Genomic DNA, 24,194 nt, shown 5'->3' on the forward strand with positions numbered 1-24,194 from the left:
GAGGACGTTTCCACCTCATTCACCCTACGCGTCGGGATGTCCTCTCTTGAACCAAACTGCTGTGAGTTCTCAGCCATCCCTTCAATCAACTCCCATGCTCCTCGAGGAGTCTTGTTCACCAACGCCCCTCCACTTGCAGCATCGATTATGCTTCTGTCCCTGAAAAGCAACCCCTCATAGAAATATTGAATGAGCAGTTGCTCACTTATCTGATGCTGAGGGCATTTGGTGCACAGTTTCTTAAATCTCTCCCAGTACTCATAGAGAGATTCGCTTGGGTGTTGTTTGATACCACATATCTCCTTCCTTAGGCTTGCAGCTCGAGATGCCGGAAAGTACTTGTCCAAGAATTTTTTCTTCAGTTGGTCCCACGTGGTGATACTACCAGGCGGTAGGTAGTAGAGTCAGTCTTTTGCGGAATCCTTCAAAGAGAAGGGGAAAGCCCTCATCTTTATTTGCTCTTCTGTAATTCCCGGAGGCTTCATACTGTTGCAAACGACGTCAAACTCTTGCAAGTGCTTGTAGGGCTCCTCACCTGGTAGACCATGAAAAGATGGCAAGAGATGAATTAGACCAGATTTTAGTTCAAAGGGGGTGTCATCATTTAAATGTGGAAAAGTAATGCACAAGGGCTGCTGATTTAAATCAGGAGCAGCCAACTCCCTTAGTGTTCGTGCATTTGCCATAGTGACTTCCTCTTGGTCTGAATCACTTGAATTGTCACCAGACAAATTTGTCGGCTCAACCTCTGGATCAAGTTCCTGAGGTGCAATATCGTATTGCTCCTCCCTGAGCCGCCTGGTTGCTTTTCTCGTTCTACGCGCGGTCTTCTCTACTTCAGGGTCGAAAATTAATTCGCCTGTACGAGAAGAGCGAGGCATAAACTAGAAAAATACCAGAAAAAAAAATGAACTTAAAAAAGAAACAAATGATTAACGCCAGTCCCCGGCAACGGCGCCAAAAATTGACAGGAGTCGTGCCTGTGCAATAATAAATACCTGCTTAAGAAAAATAAATTTTCTGTGTATAGTAGTAAGCAGGGTCGAATCCACAGGGACTGAAAAAAATTTGATTCTTTTTAAATTCGAGACACGGGGGATTTTTATCAGGATGAAATATAAAATAAATAATTAAACAATTTAACTAAAAATAATTAACCAAAAATAATTAATTAATTAATACAATTATAAATAGCAATTAAATAACTGATAAAAAATTCTAGCCAAGGATACAACTACGCAGACACAGTCCATTCATCCGATCATTGATGCAAAGAAGGTTCACTTAATTTTATTAATAGGCTAGTTATAGTCGCCGATAAACTCTAACGACCAGCTTTTCCTTAATTTATTGATAACCAAGGTACGACCGTTGATTACCTCTAACCAGGAAATACTCCTAGGTACGACCGTAGGAATTAATTTCCTAATTGCATTAAAAATTAGAAAAGCCTAACCCAAATTAATAACACGCTACAAGGGTTATTTAAATCAGATTGTATGTCCCCCTAGTATGTGAAAATACTAGTTGTCACTAATATTAACCAACTAAATAATTACAGATTTAATTGATTAATTTGACAAGAGATTAATAAGTCAAATTGCACATCGGGCCCTTGATATCCAATTAACAAAATAATCCCATGGAAATTAAAATAGAAAACATGCAAATATTAACAAATTAAGGAACACGTAAAATTAATTAGATCTCACAGATATTTGGGACTGCGTCTTCGCGTTGATCCTTGACTAGATGAGAAAATTAGCCACGCCTCATACGAAAATCTTCACACAATTCAATTGAATTTAAAGACATCATCTTTCTTCGATAATTGAGAGAGTGAATAACAAAGCTCTCGGAAGAAAATAAGAAAATTGCACAATAGAATTCAACAAACCAAAACAACTCCCTATTCTCTCCTCTGGAACATCCCTCGGAGAGAAAAACTACAAACTCCTCTATCCTCCTACGGAGCTTATTTTGAAAGAAAACTACAACTCACTAGCCTCTCGTCTTCTGCCATCGTTCGATATATATAAGGCAAGCCTTTAGTCTTCATAGCTTTTTCATAGTCTTTTCTCCTTGAGCCCACTACTCTACGTAGGGAGCAATTGGAAAAGCTACAATCATCAAAGCCAACATCTTGGCTAATGAGTACATCTCCCACCATAAGGACAGACTTTCTACGTGGTCCCCGTTAGATAATGAAAGAAAACATCATTCCAATTAATTCCAGCACAATCATCAATTCCTCTGCAATTATCAAAACGGAGGAGTCCACTGTAATCATCAATTCCAGCACAAATACACCCGTGGAACCTAGCTTGTATGTTCTTTAGAAACTTCCCACGTGTGGAGTATTTGTTGTAAGAAAATCTCTCTTTTCTGCTCCACTTCCTGAAATTGAGTCCAGATGCCAAATATAAGTATATGTTGACAATTAAAATAATATTTGGCATGGAAACAGGGAAAAATTAATAATAAAATTACTAACAATTAACACCTTATCAGAATGGGAACAATAATGTTTGAGCTGTTATAGAATCTTGTGTATAGCCCACACAATTGGAACTAATTTTCTTGGTATATTTCTGCGGAAAATGAGCTAAACCTCGTTGTCAGAACTTAATAGAGATATGGTCAGTAAGCTTCCACCAACTTGCAATTTACGCATATCGACCATAACTAATACTTTTCAAAGCTGGGATTAATGTGATCATCTACCAGAGATGATGATTAACAGGAAACCTTCATTTGTGCTAGAATCTGTCGGTTGGCTTAGGTGAGTTCTGTTTAATCTATTCCCAATTTTTCCCTTTTTTATGTTGTTTTAATGCCATTTTCTCAAAAAAAATTTTATTTTTTTAAAAAGAAGGGTTTGTTTTTTATGTTATAATTTTTAGTTTTTTCTTTTTTTTTTATGTTGACTTAATGTCATGCGCATATTAGGTGTCTTCTAGATTTAGAAAAAAATTAAAGTAATGTTCCAATGTTATCCCTAAAATCTATATCAGATTGTCATCCTGAAGCTAATTTGCTTCATTTTAGAATGTGTGACAGACAAGAAAAGGTTTTTTTTTTTTTTTCAAAACATGAGAGACAATTTGGTGTTCATCAATAAATAGAGGGTCAGTTTGTAGTCAAAATCCTACTGTTTTAAATCTTGAAATATGCATTAATTATCTGCTAAATCATAAGCTCATTCTCATTTAGCAAACAACTCCGCATTCTGCAGTAAACTCAAAGCAGAAAATTTTCCAAGTAATGTATCACTGCTAGACAGGTTTTTTTTTCAGAATTTTGATGTATTTTAAAAAGAGGTTATGACCCTTTTCCCCGATGATGATGATGATGATGATGATGGTAATAACCCTGCAATGAAGGCAAACATAAGCCCTTTTGGTGAGTGAGTTTTTTCCATGCATGCCAATTCTGGTTCACTGGACAAGGTCAGGATACAAACGAAAGAGCCAACAAAATTCCACTTTCTACTTCTGATTTTCAATCAAAATCATATTCAACCAAAAATCACCAGCATAGACTCCAATTAATCTCGATAAAACATTAAAGGAAAATAAAGATTACAACATTATTAAAAAAAAAAAAAATCTTTGCACATACCGGTAGTCCATGTCCTCCACACCAAAATCCAAATAAATGAGAAACCACCCCATCCAGCTCATTCTTGTCCAATAATTCCTTCATAGCATCTAAAAGCACAATCTGGACACATCTTTGCACCAACCTAAACACCCTATCCTCCACCTCCATTCGTTTCCCTCCCGTCCTCAATGTAATTGCCATCCCTGAATCATCCTTCTGAATCATACCCAGCTGTTTCTCAATATTCCCTCACAATACATCAAAAACCTCTGCATTTTCCAAAATTGTTTGCAAAATTTTGGTGAGACCAGAGCACTGAGTCGAAGCGGCCACCTTTGGCTACAATTGTTTGCCAAATTGATCCGGCAAGCTCCGGGCTTCGGACTCTGAGACTACGTAAAGTCGCCCGAAGTGGCTCGAATTGGGCTAAAAAGAGATGGTTTGCTGTGAGTTTACAGAGGAACTCTGTTTCTTTGTCTTCCATGGATAATCTATGGAGAGATTAACCGGTATTGATGCATACATACAGCTTCGGTAAACGTCTAGGTTTCCGTCCAAAAAGGACCGCCGGAGCGGAGTTGAGATCGGTTAATATATAGTTGAAGAAATATGAGGGGGAGAGTTGGATGCTGGGATTATTATACTAGCAAAGATGAGTTAAGCTGGGGATGCAGGAAAGCAAGAACGAAGGGGAGCAAGAAGGGTTAATTTCATTTTGCACCCTTTAAACTTCAATTTTAGAAATGAAACACTCTACTCCCTGAATTATAAATTTCGTCCCATTTCAATGCAATTCTTAGACGGAACGCGAAAGAAAACTGATACTACTAGAATAATAATTATCACATTCCGTTAACCTATGAGTGTAACTGAAATGAAACAAAATTTTTTGGGGATAAAAATGTAAATTCATGAGACCCAAAAAAACAAAAAAAATCCTCTCAATCCAATGACGAGTCTTTTGTTGTACCTTTGTCTGCTCGTTCTTGTTCATCTTAATTTAATGATCCCTTCTCCTTGTTCTACTCCTCATCAGCCCACCCAATAATCTAACTCTCTCACCTTTCCAACTCAATTTTTAATCTCCAAAAATGTAAGAACGAAGGAAGAAAAAGAAAATTTGTTTGATTTTTAATGGTTTTTAAGGGTTTTTGAATTGACATTTTTGTCCCAATACATCTGGTTAATTTTAGTTAACGGAATTATTCTGTTAATTTTGAGCATTCCATGAAGTATGTTAAAATTTTGAGCATTCTGTTAAAGTGATAAGTACAATTGATCCTCACCTTTTATCACCTTATGTTGTTCTCATGGTAACTGAAATTTCATATAGTAGCAAAATCAAAATTCAAAGAAAATGGGAGCAAGACTATGCATTGTCAGTTTAATGTATTGTATTTTATGCAAGCACAAGATCCAAGCACAATATGGAAGCATTAAGATGTTCAAGCAGAATTGAACCAAGAACATCTAATTCTTATAAAGAAAGACTATAGGAATATGTTTGAATCATCCATTTATTTTTATTTTCAAATAAAAAGCCAAAGGTGTCTTCTTCATTAGCTCACCCCATTAACAACTTCAGCTTGGAGATTCGGACCTGTAACCAGCTGCAAATCAAGAATTCATGCATTAGTATGAGAAGCCATCTTTTTCCATGCTTGTAAGCACAACACATAGATTTTGCCTTTCTTTTTTTTTTTTTTTTTGGGTTTGGATTGGAATAGATTTTGACTGGTAGAACGAGTTAGCTTGCAAGCCTAGGTCAAGAATAAAATTCTTTACCTAATATAGAAAATATGGACTTCAACTTGGGGGCTGTGTTAAATTCTTGTGTATACCTGTAGATATTAAGCTTCAAGGTTTTCTTGATGCACCCTGACACCAAGGAAAACATCCTTAATGAGATGTAATTTTCTGACAACTTCATTCATATGCATCCTACCATTTGGTAATCTTGCAGAGCACATAAGTCCAATTTTCAGCAGGGAAATAATGCAGTCCATCTCTTTCCCACCATTGCTATTTTTCCCTCCAGGAGTCATATTTCTGTTTTCATCTCCTTCAAGAAAAAGCAACTGGTCCACTATCTCAGAAACTCGTTCATGCAAAGCCCCATTAACATAGTTATGTAGATCAAGATCACCCACGAATGTATCATCTGTTGGCCTCCTTCCTGTAATCATCTCTAACAAAAGAATACCATAGCTGTAGACATCCCCCTGAGTTGTTGCCGCAAGACCCATTCCATACTCTGAGATTTTGTTTCGAGACATATTATTATTGGGTAGTAAAGAAAAACTATATAAAAGAAATAAGTGATTAAAATTAATCAAATGTTAGATTGGGGCATAATGGACCTCCTTTTAGAACAAAATGACTTTAATTAAAATTAGCTACTATGCATCGGTGATTATAATAAAAAAATTAAAAAGAATTAAATGTCACAAAGTTCTATATTTCTGCGCACAATTAAGTAAATTCTTGACCGTAAAAATTTGTGTTACCTGGAGCTGCATAACCGATTGATCCTTTTATGGCAATAGTACTGCTGCCTTCTTGCTCGGAAGAAGTGTTGACGGGTTTCGGGAGAAGCCTTGCCAATCCAAAATCACCCACATGAGCAACAAGATCATTGTCAAGAAGAATGTTACTTGGTTTTAGATCACAGTGAACAATCTCAGCTTCGCAGTGGTTCTGAAGATACTGCAATGCAGAAGCCACATCAATTGCAATATTTAGCTTCTGAAGAAGATTAAGACTTCTTGAGCTTGTTGCCTGATCAGTTGTCTCTGAAGGATGCAGCCACAAGTCCAGATTTCCATTTTCCATGAACTCATAGACTAGAGCTTTGAATTCATCACCCTTGGAATCAATACTGGAGCAATAACTCACGACAGAAACGAGGTTTCTATGGCGAATATTTCTCAATACTTTGCACTCCGCCTTAAAACTTTTCGAAGCTCCATTCTTTCGAAGATCAAGAACTTTAACTGCTACAAGCTTGTTGCCATGTTTTTCTAGCCTTCCTTTGTAGACAGCTCCAAAATTTCCTGAACCAATTAAGTTTTCTGGAGAAAATCCAGAAGTTGCACGAAGAAGTTCATGGTAAGAAATTCGCAAGAGCTTATTGACTCTTGTAGGCATGCTAGAGAATCCTGTCACCATTCTTCTTTCTCTTTTTCGATGTACCAAGAAATATAACAACAATACACCGAGAACCAGAAGCGTTGCTGGTAAAACAATGGACAGCAATATGACAACCTTCAGCTTTCCTCTGTTTTTCCCCTTGATCACTGGGCAAGGTGGGAACTCCAATTCTGGAATGCCTCCACAGAGTTTGTTGTTGCCAGTCAATGATATTTGACTTGCAATACTGAAGACTCCAGTGTTCGGTATCTCACCCTCGATGTCGTTATAGGAAAGGTTTAAGTATCTCAAATAGCGAAGCTTCTCAAGTTCTTTTGGTATTGGACCAGTCAAGTTATTACTTGAAAGGTCTAATTGCTGGATGCTCTTCAAAGAAGCCAAATTTGGTGGAATTGTTCCTTGGAAAAAATTGGATTGCATAAAAAGATTCTCCAGATCTGAACAGTCAGCAAGTGATATGGGTATATCTCCGGAAAATTGGTTGTGGGAAACATTGAAATCCACCAAATGTATAAGCTTTCCAACTTCAGGAGGCAGAGGACCCCTAAACGAATTTTCACCTAAGTACAAATGCATCAGTGATGAGTGCGTCTGCAGAAAATGTGGTGATATAATTCCAGTGAAGTTGTTTTGAGATATATCTAGATATTGCAAATTTTGACAGTTCATAAGAACATTGTCAAATATATTGCCCCCTTCAAACTGGTTAAATGATAAGTCCAGATAGTATAGAGCGGTAGCATTACATAGGGTAGATACTATCTGTCCTGAAAATTGATTATTGTCTAGACGCACCAATTGCAAATTTTGTAATTTGCCAAAATCTCTTGGAATGACCCCTGAAAAAGAGTTTAATTCAAGGCCAAGGAGATATAGGTTGACAAAATTTCCGAACCCTTCTGGAATGGTTCCTGACAGTTGATTTCCCCCCAGGAATAGTTTTGTGAGTTGATTTGAGAGATTGGCCATGACTTTAGGTATATTACCTCCAAAATTATTGGCACTCAATGAAAAAACGCTTAGATCACTGCAGTTGGTCAATGATGCAATAAAGTCCAAGTCTCCGTTAGAATTACCGCCGAAGAGGTTTCCTTCAAGATTTAGTAATTGAAGATTTGTCAGATCTCCAAAATTAGTTGGAATTTGGCCTGCAAACTGATTATCAGGAAGATCAAGTCCCTCAAGCCCAGAAGCATTGGTGATTGAAGTCGGAAAGTTTCCATAGAACTTGTTTCCCCCAAGATATAATTTTTGCAGATTTGGTAGGGTGTGACCTATGTTGGTTGGGAGATTGCCATGAAAGGAATTGCCGGCCACTGAAATAACAGTAATGGCTGAACTATTAAAGATGGAGGCAGGGATTATACCAGATAGATTATTTTCTGCAGCTCCTAATCCAGCAAACCTTTTTAAGAGCCCCATCTCCATGGGCAGATTTCCCTCCAGGTTGTTAAAGTCGAAAGTAAGTTGAGTCAGCGATGATAAGTTACCAATGGAGGAGGGAATCTCTCCTGTCAGATTGTTCTTGCGAAGATAAAAAATCTCAAGCATCTTCAAATTGCTCAGATGATCGACTGGAATCTTCCCTTCAAGCTTGTTCCTGGCTAGGCTAATATTTATCAACTCTGAGCAGTAGCTCAGGTTTGCTGGGATTTTTCCATTCAGTGCATTAATTGACAGGTTCAAGACTCTCAGCCTGAAGAGGCGACCGAAATCTTGGGGAATCTCACCATGGAATTGATTCTCCCCAAGTTGGATGAACCTCATGAAGCTTAGATTTCCGACATGAGGAGATATGGTTCCAGACAACTGCTTATGCCTCAGAATCAAGGCTATCACTCTTTGATGTCGAGCACCACAAGTGACTCCTTCCCACCGGCAATGGTGTTGTGAATGGTTCCAGGAGTTCAGCAATCCAGACGGGTCATCATATATCTGCTTCTTGAATTCAAGCAGAGCAAGACGATCAGTTTCATTTTTAAATTGTTTAGAAGCTGAAACATGGCTTACTGAAAAGATCATGGCAACTAAGAGAAGGAGAAATATGTTCGCTAATGTTGATGATGAGCGAAATCCCCACATGGTATTGGGAACTTCCATGAGCTGTTGGATGCGAAGATGGAATAATTTGCAACAAATTGATGATTGGATGATAAAAGTTTCTGCCGAATGGGAACAATGTTTTGCAATGTTCAGTAAGCTTCCACAAACTTACAATTTACGCATATCGACCAGAGACTAATACTTTTCAAACCGTGAAAGCTGGGATTAATGTGATCATCTACCAGAGATGATGATTAACAGGAAGCCTTCATTTGTGTGGATCTTCCCAATTAACACAAATCACAAGAATCTGTCAGTTGGCTTGGGTGAGTTCTGTTTAATCTATTCCCAATTTTTCCCTTTTTATGTTGTTTTAATGCCATTTTCTCAAAAAAAAAAAAATAATTTTTTTTAAAAAGAAGGGTTTGTTTTTATGTTATAATTTTTAGTTTTTTCTTTTCTTTTTTTATGTTGACTTAATGAGTTAATGTCATATGTGCATATCAGGTGTCTGCTAGATTTAGAAAAAAAAAAATTTAAAGTAATGTTCCGATGCTATCCCTAAAATCTATATCAGATTGTCATCCTGAAGCTAATTTGCTTCATTTTAGAATGTGTGATAGACAAGAAAAAGTTTTTTTTTTTTTTTAAACATGAGAGATGAAACAATTTGGTGGTCCCAAGATTTTTAATGAAACGGAAAAATACTTGGTGAAGACTATCATTTAAGGTAGCATATGGTAACACATGGTCCGCTGCTGCTGGATCATCTTTCTTCCTCATGCACAAATTCTTTCTCATTAAACAATTAGAAATTCATTGAATATTCATTATGATCGTGATTAGTGCAATTATTCATTGTGTACTGTTGATCAATCATTTTCAGGTACAGAAGATCCTTTGCCACGGGAACTTCTATTCTCCTATTAAGGACAAAGTGCTCATGAGTTAAAAGTCACTCAGCTGTTCAGATTAGATATATTCATCGTATTTCATGCACTCAGGTCGATATTTTTGTGGTTAACCATTTTGCATCCATATAATTTCCAGAATCCATTAACTGACTACTTTTCTCTTAATTTGTCTACTTGTCCCTAAATCATTAGTCAATTCTAATATTTTGTACCACTCAAAACAAATAATGTCTAAAAAAATTAATATCCCTAATATAATAATAAAAATTATTATATATTTATGGATATAGATCTTGTTAAATTTTATCCCCGTAATTACATATATTTTAGAAAAAGAAAAATATCTCGCTCGTCTCACATGATAAGGAAAAACATATTAGGACAAAACTAAATTATAAAAACATTATTAACGATCTATAGATGGGTTTGCTTGGATTGGAGATTAATTGGAAAATTTTTTAGAATAAAATCATTTTTGCAATTTGACATTTGTGAGATAAAAAAGTGGTTGAAAATTAAAGTGATTGGAAAAAGGTGTTCAAATGCAAAAAAAAAAAAAAAAAAAAAACTTTTAGAAAAATTTAGCAATCCAAATAAATTTTAGGGTAAATTACTTATAACCCTCTTGTAATTTTACACAATGCCAGGTGACCCCCCTAAGGTTTCAAAATAGTCACATAACTTTCCCATGATTTTATGTAAATTGAAAAATGGATAGAATATACAATCAGTTCTGGCATTTATACCAAACGCGCTCTAAAAGTGCGTGTGATAAAATCTTAATCTCCATATAACACCCTTATATTTTGTATAGATATTCACTTTATCCCCTATGACTTTTGTATTTATCCACATGGTTTCATATACTGTTATACAAGGTAGTTAAGCGATCGATTGATTTAGCATTAATTTAATGAGAGCACTACTGGTATTTTAGTTAACGACATTACACAGGCTATTTTCGGTCAAGTTTCCACTTTATATAAAATTATAGGGGTGAAATGGATATTTTGAAATATTAGAGGGTCATGTGGCAATAGATGAAATCATAGGGCGATTATATATAATTTATCCTAAATTTTAATTGCATCTAAGCAAGGTATATTAAAAGAACAACTCTAAAAATTTTGCTCACTTTTCTTAGTTTTACTAATAAAAAAATGTAAAACACCATATAAAAAAATCTAGCTGCTAAAAGAAAAACTTAGCTGCATGCATATTTTCAAAGAGAAATTGGTAATATTCCAGTCATTTTTAGACTTTTAAAAATATTTTCATATTTTAATTTTTAATAACATTTTTGTTTTTTTCCCGTTATTAAGTCATATTAGCGAGATATTTTCCTTAGTCTTAAAAAAAAGTGCAATTGTAGAATAAAATTTAATTAGGACCATATATATAAATATTATTTTATTATTATTATATTAGGAATATAGATTTTTTAGATATTAATTGTCCTAAGTGCTATCAAACATTAGAGTTCACTAATGATTTTAGCAATAAACAAACAAATCGGTAAAAAAAATGATGTTAGAAAATAAAGTGTAAAACGAACTATACTTTGAGCGAATTTACCGTAGTTAACTCTTTGAAGTATAAGTATCGTTTTGACATCATCACCATACAATATTAGAATTGACCAACAGTTTAAGAGATAAAGTGAAAAAAAATAATGTTATTTCCCGCAAAAATGACTATACCCCTTTTGTGATTAACCCTATAATAAATGTTTTCTAGAAGTACCCATCATACTGATAATCCTCGCTAGTATGATCCTAGGATATTCATTCAAGTTCCCGAGATATTGAATATTTTCTGGGCACTTTGTGTCTTGTATTATTTAATATGTAATAGTTATCAGTGGATGTTTATAAAGCTTTTGGGATAAAACTTTGCCAGAACTTTCATATTAATCTATCATTCCAATTTTGTTCGTAGCATGAGTGGTGAGATTTTGATACTTCTAGTTAGTTTTCTTGGATTGTTTTCACGCATGATTTTCAATAATTTGCAGAAATTCTGCAACTGCACATCAATTCCTTTACAGGCTCTCCCCTTGCATCAGTGGCTAATGCGTTTAACCATATCATTAACCAACTTTCCACCAATCCTTGTACATTTCACGAGTTAAACAACCTGGGCAGCATCACGCCTTGTGTGAGACCCAGCCACCCAAACCCCCCCTGCTTCCTCCTCCTCCTCCTCCTCCTCCTCCTCCAGTCAACTAGTTGTTATTCTTATACCGGAGATTGTCATCTTGGTTTATCTGTCACCGTAACTCGAACGATGTTTTATTTTTGTAGCCTTTACAATTATTGGCATTAACTTATATAGCTTATTATTTGAAATGCAATAAAATGGATTGAGTTAACACTTTAAATTATCCAAGACTCACGATATGACGAGAAGGAGTATAAATTTTTTCATTTATTCTATTTTATTATTTTGTTTCTTCCATACCCAAGGCACTGGATTTTGTTGAAATAAATTACACTCTTAACAAGTACTTTGGGATGACATTATTGTCCGTTTTGCTTTGTTTTGGTCTTTCGCTTTTCTTTCTACTTCAGTTAAGAATCTCAATGTGTATGTATGGGAGAAGTAACAAAGAAATTTCTCTATCGACAATTTTTAACATACAGAAAATATTCAATTAGAGTGACCCTCTTAGACTTTTCTGAAAGTTCTTCCAACCCCTAATTTACTTCGTCAATATTAACCAATCTGATTGCTCTCACAATTTCTATATTCATGGCCCACAATTAGGCCTTGTTTGGCAAGCAAATTTTTTGTCAAATTTGTCTACTATAAGTTTTTAAAAACTTTAATTACAGTAATGCCAAAAAAAATTTCAAAATTTTTAAAGCATATACTTTAAAATATCCAAAAATTTATACATTTTAAAAATTTTTCTATAATTTTTATAATAAATTATAGTAAAATTTTAAATAAACACCCAAAAAATCAACTTATCAAACGAGGCCATTATTCTTTCATGTGTATGACAGTGAGTTGCTAAATGACTTGTCCACTTCACTTGACTACTTGTTAGCACGGACCAAACAGTGCTGTTGACTTACTTTTTATGTCTATGGAATGTTGTGAGAAGAAGTAGCCGTCAATTTTGACTTCTTTTGGCTTTGGACAATTTTGTCCTTTAGTGGCTAGGAGTCCACGTATGTTGGACACGAGGGCAGTGTTTTGAAAACCGGACCGGACCGGCCGGTTCGACCGGTCGAACCGCGAACCGGCCATGGCTCCGGTCCGGTTCAATGCCAGGTTTGACTTTGTCAAGAAACCGGTCAAAAACCGGTCAGACCGCGAAACCGCTGAACCGTATCTGAACCGGTTATTTCCGGTTTTTGAGTTTTCCTTTTTTTTTTTTTTGCAAAATGTTGTTATTAAGATTCGAACTCAAGACCTTTGTAATAGAAGACCAATGTAGTAACCGTTGCACTATCACATCTTATTAGTTTTTTTTGATAACTTATTTATATAAAACAAACACTCATATTTCTTTTGTTCCATTTTTTTTTATAAAATATCATCCTTTCATGACTCTTTCTTTTTAATCTTCAACACACACACACACACACACTCTCTCTCTATCATCTTTTCTTTTGCCACTCATTTTTTTAATCAAACCTCTTTATTTTTTATTTATTGATGTTTTCTTCCATATTTTAATTTTGTTTTTGTCCATTAAATTTAAAAAAGTTAAAAAAGAATTATTTTTCTTTAACCCAATTTATTTAATATCACAACCACTCACTTTTATCTCATTTTTTGTTTCTTATCAAATTTGCATTTCTATTTTCAATTCTCTTGATTTTCTTCGAACTCCAAACTTCCTTTTTTAAATTGTAAATTTAAATTCCAAAATGTAAATTAAAATTTAAGTTCACAATGTCTAAATTCTCATAGACATGAATTTTGTATAATTTCAAATATTGTGATATTTTTGGATTATATTTAAGATTTTTTTGGTAGATATAATTGAAATTGAGATGAAATTTATTTGTTTTAACTTATAATTTAAAAAATTTATTTTTAAAAATCCAAATTATTCAAAAATAGTAAACTTTTCATCATATAAAGTATTAAATTATCCATTACATGTCTTATTTTGTGCACATATATATTTATATAAATTATTTTTTAAAAAATTTATTGAACCGAGGTTGAACCGGTCCGACCGGTTGAACCTCGACCCTTTCACTTCACCGGTTCGATTAACGGTCCGGTTTTTAAAACATTGCACGAGGGTAGAAAAACAGGGAGTCATCTTTTGACTGGGAGTTTTTTCGGCATTGTTCTTATTCCATCGTTTTTTTCCTCTCAATTACGGAGACAATGGCTGCAACTGATTCTACAACTTTGTGTGGGCTTTTCTCATCAGAGATGAACTAAATTTCTTTATCTAGTCAAGGAACGATGGAGATTTTATTTATTCCTCTTATTTATTGGTATTTGCATATTCTCCAATTACAGTGCTTACGATTGTTAAATTAATTGATTATCTTGGATCTGAATAGTGAATTCATTTAGTAATCTATTGTCAATTGGGGCATTAAATCTGAAATTGTTTAATTGTTCTGAAATAGTGACAATTGACATGATTGGGTTTGTGTCAGAAAAATACACAGGCTAATAAAAAATAACCCTGATAGTGCATTATTTGATTAGAATAGAGCTCCTCTAACGTAAGCCAATTGGGGAATTAAATCTTACGGGCGTACCTAAAATTAATTTTCAATTAGGGCAGTGATTAACGGACGTACCTTAATCACCGACACAGTAAGGAGGGGTTGACTGTCATCGTTTGTTTGGCAGTTATAACATATTTATTAGTAAATAATTGGAATTACCTTTGCATCGATGATCAATTAGGTGAACCATTGTTGAAGTTATTTCTTGGTTAGACCTTTAGTTATTATTAATCTGATTTTAGTAAATTGTTATTTAATTTTTAGTTAACTATTTGTTTTTAGTTGAACTGTTTTAATTGTCATCTTTTATACAAAAACATCCCCGTGTTACTTTGGATTTCAAAAGAGACAAATATCCCTAGTCCTTGAGGAGACGACCTTACTTGCCCTTTAATACAAATCAATAATTCCATGTGAATAAGCAATCTCATTCTGGTATATCGGATTAAGCAAACTCTTCGGGAACATGGTGAATCAAGTAACACATTGCACATCTAGAGTCCCTGCTCCAGTACTTAGAATCGGGTTTTGATTATTTTAACTGACAACTAGATTTATTTTTATTATTGCACATATATCGACAATCTATCAATTGCAAATGATAAATATCTTTCAGGATAAGACAAAGTTTATTTGTCTATAATATACACTAATATAACAGACCGATTAGAACAATAAAGCGTAATTTTAAAATATTCTAAAATGTGAATAATGATTTTCTGCAGTAAATTAATCCTTTACATGATCTTGCACAGCTAGAATTGTTATGATTCAAGAATTGTATCTTATAGTCAATGATCAAATAAATTTTCAAAGTTCTGTTTCATGTGAATAGGTGTTTACATAAGAAGCGCAAGTGATCAGAAACATTGTCTAAAGTTGAGGCATCATTTGGTGGTAAAATTTTAATGAATTTTAACCGTTAACAAGGATCTGACCGTAAGTCCAAACTCCAAAGTCAAATCAAATCAAAAAGAAACTTCTCAATTCTCGAAAGTGAGTTCGGTTCTGAGATCTGGCTCGAAGCAAACCATATCTGGCATCAAATTTAGTAAGGAAAATTTTCCTTACTTCTCAGAACAGGATCCCACCCCGTGATCTGATTTGAAGCAAATGCCAGATCTTTGAGTAGATCTAATTTTCTTGCTTTCTCATTCATAGGCACCCGAATTGGGCTAAAAAGAGATGGTTTGCTGTGAGTTTACAGAGGAACTCTGTTTCTTTGTCTTCCATGGATAATCTATGGAGAGATTAACAGGTATTGATGCATACATACAGCTTCGGTAAACAACTAGGTTTCCGTCCAAAAAGGACCGCCGGAGCGGAGTTGAGATTGGTTAATATATAGTTGAAGAAATATGAGGGAGAGTTGGATGCTAGGATTATTATACTAGCAAGATGAGTTAAGCTGGGTATGCAGGAAAGCAAGAGCGAAGGGGAGCAAGAAAGGTTAATTTCATTTTGCACCCTTTAAACTTCAATTTTAAAAATAAAGCACTCTACTCCCTAAATTATAAATTTCGTCCCACTTCAATACAATTCTTGACGGAATGCGAAAGAAAACTGATACTACTAGAATAATAATTATCACATCCCGATAACTTTATGAGTGTAACTGAAATGAAACAAAATTTTTTGGGGACAAAAATGTAAATTCATGAGACCCAAAAAAAAAAAAAACCTCTCAATCCAATGAGATTCTTTTGTTGTACCTTCATCTACTTATTCTTATTCATCTTAATTTTATGATCCCTTCTCCTACTTCTATTCCTCATCAATCCACTCAACAATCTAACTCTCTCACCTTTCTAACTCAATTTTTAATCTCCAAAAGATTTACAAAAAATTCTAATTTGTTGAAATCTAAGTCGCAAGCAAGCAGTGTCTTGCCAGTCAGTATAGATCTAGACTCTAAAGGAAAGCATTTTAAACTTTAGTACTACTACAGAATAGTGTTTTTTGGGCTAGTTTTATGGTATACAACTTGCAGAGATGAAAAGTTGTTGCCACTAAGGTTCAAGGGTACCGAGAATTTCAAATGACAAACACGAAACCGATCTAATGATGCTGGAATTTTCAAACCTAGATTACCCATGAAATTGGTTAAACAAAAAAAAAAAAAAAAAATTAGTCGAGGAATTCTAAAAGTCAGATGTAGTCACGAAAAAATGATTTTTTTTTCATATCACACCCGATTGTCATCAATTTTTACATTGACCGCAAATGTCTCTTGTTCTTCAACATTGGTACCATCGTTGTTGTTTTGGTTGAGAATAATTCTTTTAGTTGGGATTTTTTTTTTGGGATATAGGGGTTTAAATATGGGGTGATTAAAAGATTGTCTGGTCTAACCATGGTTTTGTGGGGTTTCCAGAATATTTGGACTTTCTGCTGTAAATTGAAAGTGGAAATTGGAAGCAGAGGTGCCGCTAGATATGAAGGGAGGGTTGTATTAATTGTGGGTAATGTTGAGTGTGAGATCGAAGCATTTTTGGGAGCATGGATGGTCTTTAATTTCCTTTGGATTCGTTTTGCAGCGGATGATTATGTGGATATTGGTTTTCAATGATGGAGAGATATGCATGTTATCGATTCTGGTGTTAGACTTGGCTAAACTATTGATTGTATGCTGTTGGCGATGGTGGTACCTTCTGTCTGGTAGTAGAAAAGGAAATGAAAAAAATGTAAGAACGAAGAAAGAAAAAGAAAATTTGTTTAATTTTTAAGAGGTTTTAAGGGTTACTGAATTGACATTTATGTCCCAATACATCTGGTTAATTTTAGTTAAAATGATAAGTTAACGGAATTATTCTGTTAATTTTGAGCATTCCATGAAGAATTGTATTTAAGTGGCAGGAGGGAGGAGGGTTGGGTGGTACGGGGGGAGGGAGTGTAAGCAAGAGGTTTTGGGTTCGAATCCTCCTGTTTACACTAAAAAAAAAAAAAGTGGCAGGAATTTATAGTTTAGAGGGCCAAGTGTAGTTTAAGGATGCAAATGGCAGCGGGAGTAATAAGTGCAAAGTGGAATTAACACAAGTAAGAACTAAAATAACGATGTCATTTCAAACAAGCTGAAAATGAGATTATATACTTGTAAAATTTGATATTTAAATTCAAACTGACAAGCTGAAAATGAGATTATTTAATGAATAAATCATTGCCGGTATATAGGTTACAAGGTTGGGAAAAGAGTCCCAATGGCCCTCCAACTCTTTCTCAGATAAAGTTTTGACCCTCGATCTAAAAAAATAGCATATTAGTGGCCCTTCTATCAAATCAAGTAGTTAACTATGACGGGAAGCATTATCTCGTGAAACGCGCGCCAAATATGAAGGGCATTATAGTTTGTTTGCCAAGACAGAGTAAAAACAGTTTCACCAACAATTTTCCCTCCAACAATTTCCACCCCCTTTGCTGTAAAACCCTAGTGCAAATCATCTGATTTTTCAATATCTAAAAGGTAAAAAACTTCTCTTCACAACAAAATGCTAAGCATTTCATTAGACAAGTGAGACTCCCTCATTCATTCCCAGGCTCTCCAGTGACTGGTTCCATGATTTGCTTCTCTTGTTCATCTCGAGTGTTTCCGGGGTGGCCACTGTCTTCAATTGCCTCTTCCTCCTTGCTATTGTGGCCTTCAATTGCCTCTTCCTCCTTGTTATTGTGGCATAAGTTGCTTTCCTCCTTCATTAATCCATAGCTAATAGACAAATCTTTCCACTTTTTTTCTCCAGATAAGTACTCGTGTCGCCCCAAATATTTCTTCAGCTCAACTCTAGTGTTTCGAAATGGCTAAGGACAAATATTTAAAAACAACCACTTCAGCACTCTTTCATTCCACTGCACACAATCTAGGAGATAATTGCAATTCAATTTTCAATTATCATTTTTCCTCTTCTTGTTTAGTATTACTTTTGAGAATTTAGACAACAGACTAAAATCTTTGTAGCAGCAATTGATGGAAGGTCTAAAAGTACCTCTACTAATTAAAAAAAAAAGACTGAAAAGGAAATAATACCTCTGCTTTGCATTCAGCAGCCAATCGAAAGAAAGCAGTAGAAACAAAATGCTTCCCAACGGACTCAGCTAATCTGCTATGACCGAGCCAATACAACTTTTTGTTGGATGGAGATTTTTGTTGCTCTAACTTAAGGTAAGAAAAGAAGCTACCTTTTTACTCTCTCTTTGCTTGGTAAACCATCCTTTAGAGACTATAATGCCCTTCATATTTGGTCGTGCGTCTCACGAGATGATACTTCCCGTCATAATTAACTGCTGGATTTGACAGAATGGTCACTAATATGCTATTTTGTTAGATCGATGGCCAAATCTTTATATTTAATTATTGGAGGGTCAAAACTTTACCTGAAAAAGAATTGGAGGACCATTATAACTCTTTTCCCTCCAAGGTTTTAGATACTTGCAAAGTTTGATATTTAAATTCAAACTGAGACAACCTGGCATGTCTCTAAACTCGTAAATGTATACGTTAACAGTGTAGAAAAGATTAATACTTAATGATATTATCAAAGCAACAAAGTGCACCTTCATATAAGTTGGTATTTCACTTTGCTTCATAAACTAATTTTATCAAAACATTCCCTCAAAAAAAAAAAAAAACTAAGCTTTCTCAAAATATTACACTTTGGCCCCTGTGCACTTTTTCGCTTTCCTTTTTCCCTGCTAATAATGGAGTCTGTTGTCACTACAAGGGTAGAATGTTCCCAATTGATACCTTACCCAATTTGTGCTTCTCCCGAATTTTGACCCTAAGTTGGGCTGCCAGAGCCAGAGGACGCGACTTGCACATAGATAAATTGTTCAGTCAAAAATCGTTTTCCCTTCTGATTTTTTTTTCTTGGCAATTCCTCCAATTATTTAACAGTTTATCTTTTTTTTTTAATTTCTCCTTCCTCTTCACTTCCTTTTTTAACTTTTCTTTCAACCCGATATTGCATAGGTTACTTACTAGGCCCTACTAACATTTTACATTCAAAATCATCAAGATATGGCATAAAAGTATGAGCCCCACCATGGCTAGATCCATAGTTTTAAGAGGTAAGGTGATTTAATTGAGCAATATATGGATATGGTAATAAGGGAAGCATTAAGATGTTCAAGCAGAATTGAGCCAATTGACTGCCTCCCAGAACATCTAATTCTTATAAAGAAAGACTATAGGAATATGTTTGAATCATCCATTTATTTTTTTTTCAAATAAAAAGCCAAAGGTGTCTTCTTCATTAGCTCTCCCAATTAACAACTTCAGCTTGGAGATTCAAACCTGTAAGCAGCTGCAAATCAAGAAGTCATGCATTAGTATGAGAAGCCATCTTTTTCCATGCTTGTGAGCACGACGGATAGCTTTTGATTTTTTTTTTCTCTTTTTTTGGACTGGAATAGATTTTGACTGGTAGAACGAGTTAGCTTGCAAGCCTATGTCTAGAATAAAATTCTTTACCTAATATAGAAAAAATGGACTTCAACTTGTGGGCTGTATTAAATTCTCGAGTATACCTGTGGCTATTAAGCTTCAAAATTTTCTTGATGCACCCTGACACCAAGGAAAACATCCTTAATGAGATGTAATTTTCTGACAACTTCATTCATATGCATCCTATCATTTGGTAATCTTGCAGAGCACTTGAGTCCAATTTTCAATAGGGAAATAATGCAATCAATCTCTCTTCCACCATTAATAGTTTCCTCTCCAGGAGTCATATTTCTGTTTTCATCTCTTCCTTCAGAAAGAAGAAACGGGTCCACGATCTCAGGAACTCGTTCATGCAAATTCCCATTAACATAGTTATGTAGATCAAGATCACCCACAAATACATCATCTGTTGGCCTCCTTCCTGTAATCATCTATAGCAAAAGAATGCCGTAGCTGTAGACATCCCCTTGAGTTGATGCCGCAAGACCCATTCCATACTTTGAGATTTTGTTTCTAGACATATTATTATTAGGTAGTAAAAGAAAAACTATAAAAAAAAACTAAGTGATTAAAATTAATCAAATGTTAGATTTGGGCATAATGGACCTTCTTTTATAGCAAAATGACTTAATTAAAATTAGCTACTATGCATCAGTGATTAGAGATCTCATAGTAATTATAATAAAAAAAATTAAAAAGAATTAAATGTCCCAAAAGTTCGATATTTCTGTGCACAATTAAGTTACATCTTGCCCATAAAAAGGTTGTAAATTATAGTTACCTGGAGCTGCATAACCGATTGATCCTTTTATGGCAATGGTACTGCTGGTTCTTTGCTCGGAAGAAGTGTTGATGGGTTTTGGGAGAAGCCTTGCCAATCCAAAATCACCCACATGAGCAGCAAGATCATTGTCAAGAAGAATGTTACTTGGTTTTAGATCACAGTGAACAATCTCAGCTTCACAGTGGTCGTGAAGATATTGCAATGCTGAAGCCACATCAATTTGCAATATTTAGCTTCTGAAGAAGATTAAGACTTCTTGAGTTGTCTTGTTGCCATGAACTCATAGACTAGAGGTTGGAATCAATACTGGAGCAATAACTCAGGATAGAAACGAGGTTTCTATGGCGAATATTTCTCAGTGCTTTGCACTCGGCCTTAAAACTTTTCTAAGCTCCGTTCTTTTGAAGATCAAGAACTTTAACTGCTACAAGCTTGTTGCCATGTTTTTCTAGCCTTCCTTTGTAGACAGCTCCAAAATTTCCTGAACCAATTAAGTTTTCTGGAGAAAATCCAGAAGTTGCACGAAGAAGTTCATGGTAAGAAAGCCGTAAGAGCTCATCGATTCTTGGGGGCATGCTAGAGAATCCTGCCACCATTCTTCTTTCTCCTTTGATATACCAAGAAATATAACAACAATGCACCGAGAACCAGAAGCGTTGCTGGTAAAACAATGGACAGCAATATGACAACCTTCAGCTTTCCTCTGTTTTTCCCCTTAATCACTGGGCAAGGTGGGAACTCCAATTCTGGAATGCCTCCACAGAGTTTGTTATTGCCAATCAGTGATATTTGACTCGCATTGCTGAAAACTCCAGTGTTTGGTATCTCGCCCTCAATGTCGTTGTAGGAAAGATTTAAGTAGCTCAAAAACTGAAGCTTCTCAAGTTCTCTGGGTATTGGACCAGTCAAGTTATTACTTGAAAGGTCTAATTGCTGGATGCTCTTCAAAGAAGCCAAATTTGGTGGAATTGTTCCTTGGAAAAAATTGGCATCCATATAAAGATTCTCCAGATCTGAACAGTCAGCAAGTGAGATGGGTATAGCTCCAGCAAGTTGGTTGTGGGAAACCGAGAAATTCACCAAATGTACAAGCTTTCCAACTTCAGGAGGCAGAGAACCAGTGAAAGAATTTTCACTTAATACCATTGCAATCAGTGATGAGTGCGTCTCCAGAAAATGTGGTGGTATAATTCCAGTGAAGTTGTTTTGAGATATATCCAGATATTGCAAATTTTGACAGTTTATAAGAACATTGTCAAATATATTGCCCCCTTCAAACTGGTTAAATGATAAGTCCATAAGGTATAGAGTGGTGGCGTTACATAGGCTAGGGACTATCTGTCCGAACAAATTATTTTGGTATAGACTTAGAAATTGCAAATTTTGTAATTTGCCAAAATCTCTTGGAATGACCCCTGAAAGAGAGTTTTCTTCAAGGCCAAGGCTATATAGGTTGACAAAATTTCCAAACCCTTCTGGAATGGTTCCTGACAGTTGATTTTCCCCCAGGAATAGTTGTGTGAGTTGATTTGAGAGATTGGCCATGACTCTAGGTATATTACCTCCAAAATTATTGTAACTCAAGGAAAGAATTCTTAGATTACTGCAGTTGGTCAATGATGCAATAAAGTCCAAGTCTTGGGTAGAATTATTCCCGAAGAAATTATCACCAAGATTTAATTCTTGAAGATTTGTCAGATCTCCTAAATTAGTTGGAATTTGGCCTGCGAACTTATTATAGGGAAGATCAAGTATCTTGAGCCCAGAAGCATTGGTGATTGAAGTGGGAAAGTTTCCGTAGAACTCGTTTGTCCCAAGATATAATCCTTCCAGATTTGGTAGGGTGAGACCTATGTTGGTTGGGAGACTGCCATGAAAGGAATTGCCGCCCACTGAAATGACAGTAATGGCTGAACTATTAAAGATGGAGGCAGGGATTATACCAGATAGTTTATTTTCTGCAGCTGCTAATCGAGCAAACCTTTTTAAGAGCCCCATCTCCATGGGCAGATTTCCCTCCAGATTGTTAAAGTCGAAAGCGAGTCCAGTCAATGACGATAAGTTACCAATGGAGGAGGGAATCTCTCCTGTCAAATTGTTTGTGCGAAGATAAAAATTTTCACGCTTCTTCAAATTGCTCAGCTGATCAATTCCCTTCTAGCTTGTTCCCCGATAGGCTAATATTTATCAGCTCTGTGCAGTAGCTCAGGTTTGCAGGGATTTTTCCACCGAGTGCATTACTTGACAAGTTCAAGACTCTTAGCCTGAAGAGGCGACCGAATTCTTGGGGAATCCCACCATGGAATTTATTCTCCCCAAGTTGGATGAACCTCATGAAGCTTAGATTTCCGACATGAGGAGAAATAGTTCCAGACAACTGCTTATGCCTTAGAGTCAAGGCGATGACCCTTTGATGTCGAGTACTACATGTGACTCCTTCCCACTGACAATGGTGTTGTGAATGGTTCCAGGACTTCAGGACTCCAAGCGGATCGTCATGTATCTGATTCTTGAACTCAAGCAGAGCGAGGCGATCAGTCTCATTTTGGAATTGTTTTGCAGCTGAAACATGTTTTACTGAAAAGCTCATGGCAACTGAGAGTAGGAGAAAAATGTTTGCTAATGTTGATGAGCGAAATCCCCACATGGTATTTGGAATTTCGATGAGCTGTGAAGGCAAAGGTGGATTAATTTGCAACAAACTGATGATTGAAAGATAAAAGTTTCTATGGATTGGGAACAATGTTTTGGGCTGTTATAGAATCTTGTATATAGCCCACACAATTGGAACTAATGGGACTTAATTTTCTTGGTATATTCTTGGAGCTAAACCCCGTTGTCGGAACTTAATACAGAAATGTTCAGTAAGCTTCCACCAAATTGCAATTTACGCATATCGACCTTGACTAAAACTTTTCAAACCGTGAAAGCTGGGATTGATGTGATCATATACCAGAGATGATGATTAACAGGAAGCCTTCATTTGTGTGGAGTACGTGATCTTCCCAATTAACACAAATCACAAGAATCTCTCGGTTGGCTTAGTTGAGTTCTGTTTAATCTGTTCCCAATTTTTCCCTTTTTTATGTTGTTTTAATGCCATTTTCTCAAAAAATTTTATTTTTTTTCAAAAAGAAGGGTTTGTTTTTTATGTTATAATTTTTAGTTTTTCCTTTTTTTTAATGTTGACTTAATGTAATATGTGCATATCTGGTGTCTGCTAGATTTAGAAAAAAAAAATATTAAAGTAATGTTCCAATGTTATCCCTAAAAAAAATATTAAATTTGCTTCATTTTAGAATGTGTGATAGACAAGAAAAGGTTTTTTTTTTTTTTCAAAACATGAGAGATGAAACAATTTGGCGGTCCCAAGATCTTTAATGAAACGGAAAGAATTTGCTCGATCATCTTTCTTCCTCGTGCACAAATTCTTTCTCAATAAAAATTTGAAATACATTGAATATTCATCATGATCATGATTAGTGCAAATATTCATTGTGTACTGTTGATGAAGCATTTTCCGGTATCGGAGATCCTTAGCTGTTAATGACAAAAGT

At 35.4% G+C, this 24,194-nt stretch overlaps 3 protein-coding genes and 1 non-coding gene across 4 annotated transcripts; 1 reads left to right on the plus strand and 3 right to left on the minus strand.

Moving 5' to 3' along the window:
• Positions 1–207: 207 nt before the first annotated feature.
• Positions 208–314, plus strand: LOC113781785. Its single transcript, XR_003469690.1, has one exon. It is a non-coding gene; the product is annotated as a small nucleolar RNA R71 (small nucleolar RNA).
• A 5,262-nt stretch (positions 315–5,576) lies between these two features.
• On the minus strand, positions 5,577–7,209 carry LOC113780705 (receptor kinase-like protein Xa21; the record flags this gene model as incomplete). The annotated part of the gene is made up of 2 exons (XM_027326485.1): positions 6,111–7,209; positions 5,577–5,857 (listed from the first exon to the last, which is right to left on the minus strand). Coding segments are annotated over exons 1-2 (1,344 nt in total), but the record flags the coding sequence as incomplete, so codon positions are not given.
• Positions 7,210–7,328: 119 nt separating this feature from the next.
• LOC113780706 (LRR receptor-like serine/threonine-protein kinase EFR) lies at positions 7,329–8,853 on the minus strand. Its single transcript, XM_027326486.1, has 3 exons — positions 7,740–8,853; positions 7,513–7,592; positions 7,329–7,394 (listed from the first exon to the last, which is right to left on the minus strand). Exons 1-3 carry the CDS (start codon positions 8,851–8,853, stop codon positions 7,329–7,331), a joined length of 1,260 nt encoding a protein of 419 aa, XP_027182287.1.
• A 12,360-nt stretch (positions 8,854–21,213) lies between these two features.
• Positions 21,214–22,635, minus strand: LOC113780707 (putative receptor-like protein kinase At3g47110). The gene has a single exon (XM_027326487.1). It carries the CDS (start codon positions 22,633–22,635, stop codon positions 21,214–21,216), a length of 1,422 nt encoding a protein of 473 aa, XP_027182288.1.
• Positions 22,636–24,194: the final 1,559 nt, after the last annotated feature.

The sequence above is a fragment of the Coffea eugenioides genome, chromosome 8, assembly GCF_003713205.1.
Source record: "Coffea eugenioides isolate CCC68of chromosome 8, Ceug_1.0, whole genome shotgun sequence".
Taxonomy (NCBI): domain Eukaryota; kingdom Viridiplantae; phylum Streptophyta; class Magnoliopsida; order Gentianales; family Rubiaceae; genus Coffea; species Coffea eugenioides.

Coding starts and splice junctions, on each gene's coding strand:
- LOC113780706 (XM_027326486.1), bottom strand. CDS start 8,853: ATGGAAGTTCCCAATACCATGTGGGGATTTCGCTCATCATCAACATTA. Junction 7,593..7,739: donor GAGTGCCAATAATTTTGGAG/GTAATATACCTA, acceptor ACTCTTTTTCAG/GGGTCATTCCAAGAGATTTT. Junction 7,395..7,512: donor ATCAATTTTCAGGACAGATA/GTATCTACCCTA, acceptor TGCAATATCTAG/ATATATCTCAAAACAACTTC.
- LOC113780707 (XM_027326487.1), bottom strand. CDS start 22,635: ATGGGGCTCTTAAAAAGGTTTGCTCGATTAGCAGCTGCAGAAAATAAA.